The following is a 13540-nucleotide window of genomic DNA, read 5'->3' as shown; positions in this document are numbered from 1 at the left end:
ACGAAATTTGACTTTAGCAAAACAAATTCCAAGATTCATTCTGAAATATCCATCTTTTATCAGAAAAACTCAAAATTCTTGAGGATTTCAGAACTCTGCAATAAGTATCTGTTTAGAAAAAAAGGTTTTTTAATTTTTTTTAAAAATGTATCTGATGGTGCCTGTCTAAGCCACAATGATGGTTTGGAAGCTGCTTTTGGGAATTGCTTCAACTCATTTATAGATTGAGGTTGTCTTGCTGATACTGAATCAAAAGCTTCATGATTTTTGCCCTGCAATGAAGACAGTGAGTGTTGACAGTTTTATCTCTAGAACAGGGGTGTCAAACTGAAGGCCCATGGGCCGGATGCGGCCCACGGGGTGCTCAGATCTGACCTGTGAGGCCAGCCTGGAAACAGCAAAGGACTGGCCTGTGGTGCCTCTGCCAGCAAAAATGGAGCTTGGGGGACTGCACATGGCCCACCCAGGCTCAATTTTTGTTGGCAGAGGACTATCAAAACAAACAAAGAGGAATGTTTCTCCTTTTGCATTTGAGCATGCAAGAAGAGGCAGGAAAGGAGAAAGGGAAAGACAAAAAGGAAAGCTGGGAAGAGAGCAAGGATGGAAAAATAAGGAAAGGGGAAGGAAGAAGGAAGGAAGGAAGGAAGATTATGAAAATGAGGAAGGGTCTCAGGGAAATCCTGCCTTAGCACTTGGCCACCATGAGCTCCGTGTCTCACCCACCATGGCCACGCCCACCATGGCCCTCCCCTCCCCCACCCTTCAAGATCAAACAGCCCTGATGTGGCCCTCAATGAAATTGAGTTTGACACCCCTGCTCTAGAACATTGTAATGTGAGAAAACACTCAAGAGCTTCAGAGATCAGAATCAAAGTTAAGCCTGTCAAACTAGGTAAGTGGTCAGAGACCAGCCCAGAAAACAGTTTGAGCAGCAGTGGGGGGGGGGAGGTCCCCCCCCCCCCCCTTTGAAGCAAGGAATTTGAGAAGTGGGTGCTCCTTTAGGTCTTGGTTCTTTAGCCCTGCAATGTGGCTTTGTAGTCTCACTTCCACCACTTAGGAAAAGCAGGAGGGGGCTGAAGGATCAGAGGGAATGGCTACCTCAAGAAATAGAGTCAGGTGCAGTTTAAGTAAGATATGTTGAAATTTGCAACATTGCTTTTTAATTGTTTCCTTGAACTCTTAATCCTACTGATATTATTGGTGCTGGGGCGTGTTCTCATTCCTGGGAGATTAGCTTCAGATTAATGAGCCTGCAAAATTCCTGATTAGAGTAGAATCAAGGAATGTGAAAATGGCTCAGACACCTCCCATGAATATTGGTGGGGGTGGGTGGGTAAATAGCTGTAGCGTTCCTATGGAATTGGTTTCTTGGTCTGATCTACATAAGTGGGGCTGACCTTTTTCCTTTCTTGGGAAGCTGCAACAGTAGGGATTGTATTGGAAGAGCTATAACCAGCCCATTACATGCCTTGTGTGTGCAAGCACACACTCAATTAGTCCATCAATTTGACCAAAGCACTTAACTAGCCCATTTCTTCCCTCCCACCATATCAACCACCTCATTGTGAGAAGGGCCGATACCAGAAGCCTTGAAGGATACCCTTAAGAAGCTCTCCCTTGAGCCACCCATACTGGATGGTTATTGCCTGGTTCTAACTTTGTCTTTCAGGAGAAGGCTGTAGGGAGGGCAGTTGAATGGCCACAAAGAAAAAATGGATTACCTGGACTCAGAGATGGGATGGAAAGCTCAATCTGGCCAACAGCCATTGGGGGATGCAGGGGGATGTTACACATCTCCTGGTCCTACTGTACCTCTTCCCAGTCCTTGATACTGGCCACTATGGTAACATTTGGACCACCTATGAGGGTTTGGGATTGCAAGCAATACTTGCTCCTTGGCATCTGATCCCAATTGGTGGGTGCAGGGAAGGAGGGGGGACCCTCCCTTGTGGAGTTCCGGATTCTCCCCATTGGCTGCTTAATGCTTACATAAGGCTGCTGTTATTCATAACCACTGTCAATACACTGGGTATCATTACTCCAAGCCCACTTTGGAGATGCTTCCAAGGCAAGTGGAAGCCATTGGCTTGGATGGGATCATGAGACAAACCGAACCCTGGCAAAATGGCATTTAAAAGAGTTCCGAATCTGCTCTATGGTTGACTCTCAAAGGTGGTCCTGGACTCAGTCTACACGGAATGGGTGGGTGTAGCAGCTGCAGGCCTACAGAGAGCAAGATGTCCTTGCAGTAATCTTGCCATCTAGTGCAAGGTGCTCTATGTAGGGCCACCACTGACAAATGCTCAGTGGAGAAAGTACAACTTGTGAAAGCCACTTTCAGCGCTTTGTGAAATTTCCAAGGGCAAATCAATGTAAAATCTGCACAACCCGATGCCCGAGTGCTTCCAAGATGGACTTCTCCAGCTAGAATTACCCATCCAAGATATGCTTCTTGAAAGAACTGCTTGTGATTTCCAAATTTATGATGTTTGGGGTAAAATGGAAGGCTGAGGTCCAGAGAGGCTGCTTTTCAATTATGGCCCCCATTTTAAGAAGCATCCTCCCTCCTGAAATTAGTCCAAACTTTCTTTTTTTAGCAGTCTTAAAAGTTTTTTGCAATTCTATTCAAAAGATAACAAAAATGTATTTAACCTATAATTTTAAAATAGATCTAACAATCTTAAGATGTTTAGGTTTCTAAGTATATTCTTAGAGTTCTTTCTAATAGGAATACCAACAATCAGTCCTTTTTTACATCCTCTTGGTTTATTTCTGTTAAGAGTGTTCATGGGGGGTTCCCCCCCCTTCGTATTTGGATAAAATGTGTAAGAAAGCCAATGCTGGTGAACTGCTAGACTTGGTGAAACTTCTTCTGATCCGTTGTAGTAATTCTTTGTAATCCAGAAATATTTGACACTGATTTTCCTTTCAGCAATTTCTTTCAATTCCCGTTTTTAGTGAGACTGATTTTCTTGATGTCAACTGCAATTTTGCAGAACCTTAACATGCTCAAAGAATTAAATGTCAAGCCTGCCTATTTCAAAGCATCACCTAAGCCCTTTTGACGAGAACATCCTCTCCGAGTTTTTGCCTGTAGATTTTATTTACATCAGTAACAGGGACAAGACCATCACTTTTGTATACAAATCCACAAATGATAACGAGAAAAAGTTTTAATTTGTATCCTAATTTATGTCGGCAGCATAAAAGCTCCATTGACTGAACTCTTCCCAGGACAAAAATGTGGACTTAATTAAACAGCAGTGCAAAGCCACGTGTGTGTGCAATGCTCTCCCGCCCACCTCAGCAAAAAGATTTTAATCAGTCCACAAACTTGCCAAGTTGTGTTCGCATCCACTCAACCATCTGGCAGGCCAAGAAGTTCCATAGTTAGTCTTTTCTGAAAGGAATCGCGATCGATGGGCCAGAGGGATTTTTTTTTATTTCTTGACTATCTGAATGACATCTTCATCCTCCAAAGTATGATCTTTTCCCACTTTTTGAGGGTTGTGCTTGACGGATGAGCCCCACACAAGAGCGCTGGAAGAAAAGAGTTAGCAGAGTTAATGGCATGGATTTGTGATTGCATTGATCTTATTTTTAAATCAAGTAACTTCCTTCATAGATTAGGGGAACGTGGTGGATAATCTTGATTTATCTTAAGCAAAGCATTTGGATGGATGGCTTGGCTTTCAATACCTTCTCCTGCATCACGGTTGGTCCAAGGCTCCCTGGGCAGCGGCTGCCCCCTCCTCTCCTGACATTGAACACCTCCCCACCCACCCCCAGGCAGGACTACAGCTCCCACCTCTACTATAGTCCTAAAGGAACTGAATCGGCTGTTTGTAGACCATACTTACTATTTGAAATCTTTAATTAGGTTTTTATGAATCTTCATGCAGAAATCCTCCACGGTGGTCCGGGAGTCAGGCAGGACCACTGGAGAAGTATAATCTGGGAGCTGCCCTTTGGGTTTAGTGTAACTGCAATTAAACACAATGAAACGTCCCTTTATCAAGCATTTATGCTTTCAGACAAGCCCCCTTTCTAATCAAGTTTACTCTTTACAGTTATTATTACAAATAAAGAGCTTAACCCAAAGCGTACCCCAACAAGTGATGGAGCAGGAAGGAAGGCCCCTCTACCAGAATAATTCCCACCTGACAAACAACTACATGTCAGTGAAAAAGATTTGAGATGGTCTTCTCTGTGATGCATCCATTTTCTATATATACATGCTGGATACATGTGCTGGAGCATGTCCTCCATCTTATGAAAAAAATCATTCTGAGTCCTAAAAATATCATGGACCTTTTACAGAACAGATTCTAACCCAAACATTTTTCCCCCTGACTACAATCCTGCATATCTGAAGAACTGCTGAAATTCTGGCCCCCAGAGAATTATCAGGAACTTCGAGGGTCAAGGGAACATAGTTGAGATTTCAGAGTTGAGGGAAAATTGACACTAGGGAACATTTTTTAAAGGAACTGGAATGACGGAGATTTTGAGCTCTGACAAACCAAAACTTACATCCGCACAAGTTTAAGGTAATCCCAGATTTTCTCCAGCAGGTCATCAAAATTCCACCGATGATGAGCAGAGATGGGAACGCAGTGGGGCACTTTGTAAATGATGTCTAGTTCCTCAATGGAGATTTGATCAATTTTGTTCAATACATAAATGCATGGGATGTAAACTCTGCAAGGATGAAGAAGTTGAGCAAAAAATGTAAGACAGAGGTCCTTCCTATCTTGCTCCTATCTTGAGAGGTAGGAGACTTCCAATTCTAGGTAGTTACAGTAACCAAGTTGGTAGAGCAAAAGAGACTGCCCTGTAAGTTACATCCAGCCTATTTACTGTAGTCTTACTAAGACCCTTCTTGAACAATGCTTTGTGCTTAGATCAAAAGAGCAAAAAAGCAGTCATGTTGTAAGATACCCCAGCTCCCTGCCATGCAACAAGAGAACCTCCTTCCCCAGGCCCTTCCTTCTTTTATCAGCCCATGAAAACTACCTGTTTCCTTCAACCACATCAATGAGGTCATCTGCAGTCACATCGCTCCTCAGGGTGATATCAGCATTGTGGATTTTATATTCTGCCAAGATGCTCTTCACAGTTTCGATATCCAGCTCACTCTGTGGACACTGATCAAACAAAATATGATGATACACAGAACCTTTCAGACCACAACAGGGACTGGATCAGGAGTGAAGCACATGGACTTGTAGGCTTAGCCATATGGCAGGAAGGGCTTAATGAGCTTCACGCATCAGGACAGGAGATGGCCACAGCACACCCAGGTGGCAGGAATGCTAAACAGAAGTCACAGCAGCTAACCTGGAGCAGGAGGTCTCCTCAGAAGCCCTTTGCAGAACCCTAAAGGACTGTCCTGATCAAAGCAGGGCCTGCTTCTCTTCCCATCTCACTGGTGTCATGACTGAACCAAACTCTTGAGCTATACTTCAAAGGGAGCCCTTGCTGGACTCAGGGACTGTTGCCAGAGATCTCTTTCAGACATTCCTTCACATATAGCAAATGGCCGAGTGCAAATTTATCAGGTCAGATTTCTTATGCACAGCAAGGTAGGAAAGTAGAGGTACTACTTACTGTGGCCGTGAGGTTAATGCCTCCTTTGTCCTTTTTTTTAAAGCCAATATTGGGAGGTTTGCTGTTCAAACGTATCCCGAAGCCCTCCAGCTCGCTCTCAATTATCTTCTTATGTCCCAAAGGTTTCAGAACATCCAGAACAATCAGGATAAGGTTGCAGGTTCGGGCAACTGAAAAAAAAAGGAGGGGGTGGAATCTGAAAATATTTTCTTTCTCTCAGCCTCTTCTAAAAAGCCAAAGTGTTGGAATCTAAAGAAAAAAACTTCATGGTCATCTAACCTCCTAACTCAAACTAGAGTAATAAACTAAACATATTTTGAATCAAATGTATGTCAAGGAAGCAAGAAAAAACCATACACTTACTTAGTATGAAAATAAGCTTTCCCCAGATGCAATACTTTTGGGATCAGAAGCAAAAGCAGCACCAAGCACATGTCTCTTTTCTTCACTTCACCAGCCAGCCCTCATCTCCCTTTTTGCCCTGGGACCACCAGAACTCACCTGCAATGACCTGGCGACCTCTGCCTTTCCCATCTTTAGCACCCTCGATAATTCCTGGTAAATCAAGAAGCTGCAAAGTTTGTGGGAAAAAACAAATAAGAGAGATGTGGAGAAGCCAGACAACACACCTTAACCAGCTGTTAACCCGTTTCCCTTTGTCCTGTGATACTTCAGCCATGCTTTGCTGACCATCAGAACTTCTGGCCATCTCCTCCCGCTGATTCTTTCAGCATCCATTGCATTATTCTCCACCAAGGATTGGATTCCAAAATTCTACTCAACAACCTCACTGCAACAATGCGAAAGAGCATGTTGAAATCTTAGCTATTTATCTGCTTAGGAGATGATCTGGGAGCAAATGCAAAGTAATTCTTTTTTACTATTGTCAAAAGCAAATCATCTTGGATGGGTTGATGAGCTGAAGATGATCTTCAATATACAGCACCTGAAGCTGTTAAAAATGAGCTTGACATATGTATCTGACAGATGTACATGAACAAACCAAGCGAGGGACAAATATTGATTAAATCCATTCTTTAAATCCAGTAATTAAAAAAGACAACACTTCCAACCATTCCTGTAAAGTTTTTCCTTCCAGGGTTTTCATCTTGGCTACTTTCTTCTTGATAACCTTCAGTTTATTAGTGTCTTGTATAAAATGCAGTTTCAGAACTGGCCACAATATTCCGACCACAGAGGAACAATAACTTTTATTTTCTCTTAATACTTACAGTGGTTCTTAAAAGTTTGCAGATACTTTTGAATTTTCAATATTTTTGCATAAACGTGATCTGTTCTCCATGTATTCTAAAACTAGATAGAGAACCTTAGTTAAAGAAATGAGACCAAAAATTCTATTGGTTCATCGATTTATTGAGGAAAATGATCCATAGCTACATATTGGTATGTGGCAAACATATGTGAGCCTTGGTGGCGCAGCAGACTAAAGTGCTGTTAAGTAACACCAGCTGCCTGCAATTACTGCAAGTTCAAATCTCACCAGGCTCAAGGTTGACTCAGCCTTCCATCCTTTCAAGGTAGGTAAAATGAGGACCCGGATTGTGGGGGCAATAAGCTGACTTTGTATAAAAAAGAACACCGCTTTGGGGGGGGGGGGGGGGGACAAAAGCCCTACTAAGCAGCCATATACAAAAGTATGAAGGCTATTGCTTAACGCATTGTAAGCCGTCCTGAGTCTCCGGAAAAGGGCGGCATATAAATCGAACCAATCAATCAATCAATCAATCAATAAAATTCAGGCATCTGCCATGAACTCAAGTGCAAGAGAAAGTGGGCCATGCAGTGAGGCAGTGATCCAAAATACAGTCACAGGACCAAAGAATGCTTAAAGCAGAAGTTGAGGTTTTGAAATGGCCAAGTCAAAATGCTGACCTTTAGTCTTATAGAAGTGCTGTGGAAGGCCCGGAAGGTGGGCAATTCATGCGAGGAAACCCAGCAACATCCCTGAACTGAGGCTGTCCTGTAAGGAGGAAGGGGCTACAGTTCCTCCAAGCTGATGTACAGGACTGGACAATTATCGGAAACATTTAGTTGCAGTTATTGCTGCCGTAGGGGAGCACAGGAGCTCCTGAAAGCAAAGGTTCACATATTTTTGCCACATATGAATATATAGCTTTGGATCATTTTTCCTAATAAATCAACGAACAAGTACATTTTTAATTCATTTAATTGCATTCTCTTTATCTAGTTTTCGGACTTGTGTGGACAACAGTTCATATTTTAGATCATATTTATCAGAAATATTGAAAATCTAAAAGGGTTCACAAACTGATGCTTGGTCTATAGGTTTTGGGATTTTGTAATCATTTTTCTACCTATTTGTCAAACATGCTTTGTCATTGTTTTTAATATCAGCTAAAGTTGGCTTCAGAGTTTATGAAAAATCAGGGAGCTATCAGTTGCCTACTTTGCAAAACACCACTGTCTGGCTTACATCAAAGCAAATCCCTAGAACTGTCAATCAGCAGAGAAAGCTATTAAGACAGTTATGATATATGCTTCTCTACTGCTCTGGACTTGCTAAGGATAAGCATATTTCTGTGTGAAATAAAAGGCATGTACAGGCATAAGCCTTGGGTTCATAGGCCTCACCTGTATTTTGGCTCCTTTGTACCGGATCACTCCTGGAACTGTGGTTAGAGTCGTGAACTCGTACGCAGCTACTTCTGAGTAAACACCAGCAAGATTGCTTAGCAGAGTAGATTTCCCCACCGAAGGGAAGCCCACAAAACCAATCCGGGCATCGCCAGTCTTCGCCACATCAAAACCTACCAAGTGATCATTAATTCAGAGTAACGGATAGGCCCCAGAAAGCCTCTAGCAGAAAAGTCAAAGCAGAGAAACTGTGCCACCTTGGCATCGTCTTGGGCAAGAGGAAGGCCCACAGCTGTCCCTCCCTCCCGCAATTGGGGGCCCACTTCTCAAATCTATCCCCAAAGGACAGCCTGGTCCTGAGCTGCTGAAGCAAGAAGAGAAGTATAATAACCAAATTGTTTAAAATTCTATACCCTTCGCTTAAGTTTTTCAAATAAAGCAACAGGAACGTACCCAATTCAGTTTACATGTGTTACTACAATTTATACAAGCTTAAGGCTGACAATTTCACACTTCAGCTGACAATAGAATTGTGTGGACATGACATACCTGAATGAATGTATTTACATGTTCAAAATGGACATTTTGACACATTCAACTGAAAAGGAACGAATTGGCTGCTCCGTAGAGGCAGTTATTCCCTATAATACCAATAGACAGACCATCAACTACTTCTATTTTGGTTTAGTCTCTATTGGTAAAAAAAGTATAAAGAGCAGGCTAAAGGGGCAAGACTGACATTTGGGACTGTTAGAAACATGGTCAGCCCACCTCACAAAATTGGGCTTGCTTTCTGTTTCTTTTAGATCTTGGGGTCACACAGGTGCCACGTTGCCGATTCTGCCCTGGTTACCAAAAAGGGCTCTGAAAGCGTATTGACATCCTAGCAGGGGATGCCCTGCTCCCGCTCTGTCCTTTTGAAAGGACACCCGCACCTTCTCCGGTTCCGCTCCCTCCGCCTCCTTTTGGGGTAATCAGCTCTCGACGCAGCTTGGCCAGGCGGGCTTTCAACAGCCCCAAGTGGTGGGCCGTGGCTTTATTCTTTTGGGTGCGAGCCATCTGGAAAAGAGGGGGGAAACCAGGGTCAGCAGGCAATCCGTGGGCTCCAAGCCTGTTCCTTCAGAAAGACGGACCGGTTTCTCATGGCAGAAAACGGGGTTCGTTAGCGGGGAAAAGCGCAGGGGGTACATTTGGTAGAGAGGCGGTCCAGGAACGGTTCTCTGGATCCCAACCAAGCTCCGCGCCTGCCCAGGGCCCCGTCCCAGGCCCAGCTCAGAGGCAGCCTGAGCACCGGCTCCCTTCCCTGCAGAGGCTGAGGGGGGGCTGGGCGTTTTCTGCCTAGGAAAGCCCCCTTTTCGCGTTGCTGCTGGCCCAGAAGGCGGGAGGGCCTGGGTTCTAGTCCTGCCGTGGGCACGAGAGCCGGTTGACGGATTGAGTTGATCGTCGAAGGAAGGGCGGAGACCTAAGCATCACCGCCGCTTCGGCCTTCTCTTTTGCGGCTCCCCAAGCGCATCCTCCGGCCTGCCTCCTTCATCGACATCTTCAGCGGCGTCCCCCGGATTCCCGTTGCCCAGAGGCCGCGGACTCCTCCGGGACGCCTGGCGAGGAGCTCCCCAGGGCGGCGAAGAGGAGCTGAGGCCCTGCCGACCGCTGGCCGGTAGACTGCTACTGTGCGGAAGGTTCCACCGCCACGCCACGGGTCCCCCTCCCCTCCGCCCAGAGGCAAGCAGGCCGCCGCTCCTCCGTTACCTCCGCCTCGATCTCGGCGATCTTGGCCAACGTCGTAGTCATGGTGGCGGCGGCACCTCAAAGCTGGCTCTCCTCAGGCTGCAGCCGCGCAGGCGCAGAAGAGAACTCGCGCGGGGCTTCCGACAAAAGCCCTGCGGGGGCGGAGCAAAAAAAAAAAGAACGGGAATTGACACGCCGGGCTTGCGCGCGACTTCCCCGCGCTCCTCCCCTGACGGAGGGCGGGAAAGGGCCATAGAGCGTGGGCGCCAGAGCGGCACTCGTCCGTCCGGCGCCTTCCTCCTCCGCTACTTGTGGGCGCCCCCTGGAGACGAGAGCCGCGCCTCGCTCCGCCGCTTCCTCTTGCTCGGTGTCCTTTTCCAGCGCAAAATGGAGCGGGCGCCTCCCCCGCAGCCCCCGCGACTTGGCACCGCGGCTCCCCTGAGGCCGAAGCACGGGGGGCGCCCTCGCCAAATGGGGGCTCCCCGTCGGCCCCGACCCCGCGCCGCGCTGCAGCCCCACTGAGCCCGGAGACGGAGGCCGCCTCCTCCGCAGGCGGAATTCAGCTTCTGCGTCGCAGCGCCTCCGCCAACCGCGTGTCTCGGGTCAACCCGACGAGGGAGGCCGGCTCCGCGTGCGTGAAGCCAGAAAACTGGGCCCGGGCTGGCTTCCCCAGAGCCCGAGGGCGCCCCGCCGCCTTCCAGAGGGAGCGTCGTTTGGGCCCCGCTGACCCCGCGGCTACACACCGGTCCCTGGTGTCGCGGGGGGGGGGGAGGAGGAGGAAAGCGGACGTAGTGCCAGTCGGTGAGCGGCCGACGGGGGCATCTGGTGTCTCATCGGTTGTCTGCACCGCCTGTTGCAGAGGAGCATCGGCTCCCAGCTCCAGCTCCCACCTGCCAAGAGCACCAAGGCCCATGTTGCTGGACAGTTGGCCTCCAGGAGGGAGCATCAGCAGAGGCCAAGGGAGAGGGATCTGCTGGGGTGCCTTGGTGGCTGCTCAGGGCAGGTTTTCCCAGCTCTCCCAAACCCAGAGGAGTGTAAGCCGGAGGCCTCGGCCACACACGGCCTTCCCTTCAGACACTGAGATGTGAGGACCAAGAGTCCCGTCTCCACATTTATTTAATAAACCGATAATGATGTTCCAGTGAGATGCAAAACTTCTTCATTCCTCCTCCCAGGAACAAAAAGGCCCTTCCTTCCTTTTGGAGCAAACCAGAAATGTGCTTTCAAGAAAACCTGGAAAACTGGACACGTTTCCAGCATGGGAGGAAGTTGCTTCTGCCAGCTGGCTTAGTCTGGTGACTTTAGGATGTTTTGAAAATGGCCGCTGCTATTCTTGAGTGCACCTTGTATATGCATAAAGCAGCAAATTTTAAACAAATAGAATATTAAGTTTAAATCCTACTTATTTCAGAGGCACACCATAAATTAAGAACACTAATTAATAAGCTTACAATTCAGGGAAGGATGGGAAAAAAGCCTCTTTTTCCAGCTACTTTGGATGTCACCTGACTGTTCTCTGGAAATGCCTTGATTCAGGATCCAGGAGTTCTGGGTTTCCAGATCCAACCCCCTAATTCCAGCAATCCAACTAAGGAGAATTGTAACTTCTATGTTGATGCATTTCCATATACACCTCCGCTGGTGCACATATTGCCAAGATGGCTGGATTTACTTAAAGAATCCATTTGGGCACCCAACTCGGACATAGCAATTCCAGGTGGCATATAATAAATAAAAAATAAAGCAAAATAAACAAATACAACTAAAATTCAAGTACATTTAATAGGAAATCACAGCCAAATCCTTCTCCAGAAGGGCCATAGGCTAGTCCACAAACCATGGTTAAGAAAACATGATGGGTCTGTTCACACTGCCTTAAAGTGATGCAAAATTGGCCGAGTTACATTTGTGTACACTAATCTGATTTCATTGCATATATTAAGCCACCAACTGATGGCCCAGAAGCACATGAAGTGGCAGAGGAAGTTGGGCGTGTTGTGCAGTCAAAAGGCCTGTGACCCAAGGGATGAGGGGCAGGCAGGTGCCGGCCTCTGCTTATTTGGGCTCTCTTCCTGCTGCCATTCCTTGGGAGGGGGGCTTCCCCTTGCGAAGGCATTAGCCCCCTGGGAGACTCCACTGTCCCCCTTTGCATGTCGCAGCTGCTTTTTCTGCTGGTTTATTTATTTTTTTATTTATTATATTTCTATACCGCCTTTCTCCCGTAGGACTCAAGGCGGTGTACAGTCAAGAAAAATATACACATCATAAAATTGCTAATTAAAATTATTATTATAACATAGTTTGGCCCATTTAAATAGAACCTAAAATTAGATAACATTTTAAAAACATGTGCAACATCCTTGGGGTTGAGGGGGTGCTTGGAGTTTGGGAGCTGCACTGACTGCATATGCTGATGCCTAATGGCAAAACTGGGGCATCACCAACCACTTGAAGGTCACTCCCAGGGAGGGTCCCGGCTCTCTCTGACTTGGGGGTACAAGGAAACCAGCCCACCTCCCGACGGCATCAATGGGACTGTGCCACTTTGTTCGCCCATGCATTGTATTTTAACCTCCACAAAAGGGCCCCCCAGTTACTTGGGAGCCACAGGGATGCCCAGGGATGCAGCACATCCACCCCGAGGCTGATTTCCCCACAGGAGACCCCGAGGCTGGCAGGCCCTTAGCTGGCCAAACATCCCACAGAGTGAGGTGGTGTAGGGGACAGGGCAGGCCAGGCCAGGCTTCCCGGAGGCCTGGGCCCTTCTTGTGCTCTCTGGCAACTTTGGGGGCAGCCTCCTCCACTCTGCTCTCCAAGAGCTTGGAGATGTGGATGCTGGTGCCATGGCAACAGATGCTTTAAGTAGATGCCCTGGAAGAGGAAGGAGGAGGAAGGAAGGAAGCCACCGAATCGGCGAGCAAAACTCGGGGCGACCTGGCAGTCTGGGGGGCAGGAAAATGAAAGGGGTGCCAGGGAGGGAGGGATGGGGGGGAGGAAGGGGCTCTCTCCTTCAGTCCCTGTTTGAAGCACCGCCTTCAGGCCCAACCAGCTTCTGCTGTCCGGGAGGCTCTCCTGGGCACAAGACCAGAGGGGCTGCCCGGGGGTCGTGGGGGGCAGAAGCGGAGACTGCCAAGGGGGATCCCGGGTGCCGCCGAGGGGCGCTTCGCTCGCCCAGGACCGGCGGGGGAGTCCCGGCCCCGCTCCAGCAGGACCCGCGGCTGTGGGGGGGGGGGGAGGCCGGGGACGGCTGGGCGGGGCTGTGGGGGGGGCGCTGAGGGGCCGGCCGGCGGGGGGGCGGCGGCGCCCGTGGCCGCGCTCGCATTGGCGGAGGCGCCGGGAGGGGAGGGGGCAGGAAGCGAGGAGGGGGCGCCGCTCGGGCGGCAGGGGAGGCGGCGGCGGGGCGGGGGGAGCGCTTGGCGGGGGGGGGCTTGGCGCGGGGGGGCCGCGGGGGGGTCGGGGGCGGCGAGGGGGGCCCGGCGCAGACCCCGGAGCGGCGGCCGGCCTACTTTTGCGGCGGGGGGGTGGGGGACGCCCCCCTCCCCTTCCTCCCCCCCAGGGGTGAAAGTGCAAGAGGAAGTGCAGCCGC

General features: G+C 48.4%; 1 protein-coding gene across 2 annotated transcripts; it reads right to left on the bottom strand.

The window, feature by feature from the left end:
- Window positions 1–3084: 3084 nt before the first annotated feature.
- On the bottom strand, window positions 3085–11072 carry DRG1 (developmentally regulated GTP binding protein 1). Of its 2 annotated transcripts, none has more exons than XM_034438497.3 (9): window positions 9976–11072; window positions 9162–9285; window positions 8224–8399; window positions 6112–6181; window positions 5611–5780; window positions 5017–5147; window positions 4534–4701; window positions 3861–3983; window positions 3085–3540 (listed from the first exon to the last, which is right to left on the bottom strand). In XM_034438497.3, the coding sequence occupies exons 1-9, from the start codon at window positions 10015–10017 to the stop codon at window positions 3441–3443; spliced, it is 1104 nt and encodes a 367-aa protein (XP_034294388.1). In that variant the 5' UTR covers window positions 10018–11072; the 3' UTR covers window positions 3085–3440. The 2 variants fall into 2 exon arrangements, with proteins under 2 accessions (XP_034294388.1, XP_087736745.1); XM_087880619.1 differs by having other exon boundaries at window positions 6112–6400; window positions 9976–10071.
- Between the last annotated feature and the right edge of the window lie 2468 nt (window positions 11073–13540).

Source organism: Pantherophis guttatus, chromosome 17 (assembly GCF_059756535.1).
Source record: "Pantherophis guttatus breed Tessera chromosome 17, ASM5975653v1, whole genome shotgun sequence".
NCBI lineage: Eukaryota > Metazoa > Chordata > Lepidosauria > Squamata > Colubridae > Pantherophis > Pantherophis guttatus.
Note: the sequence above shows the minus strand (reverse complement) of the source record. Positions and strands in the feature narration are given on the sequence as shown.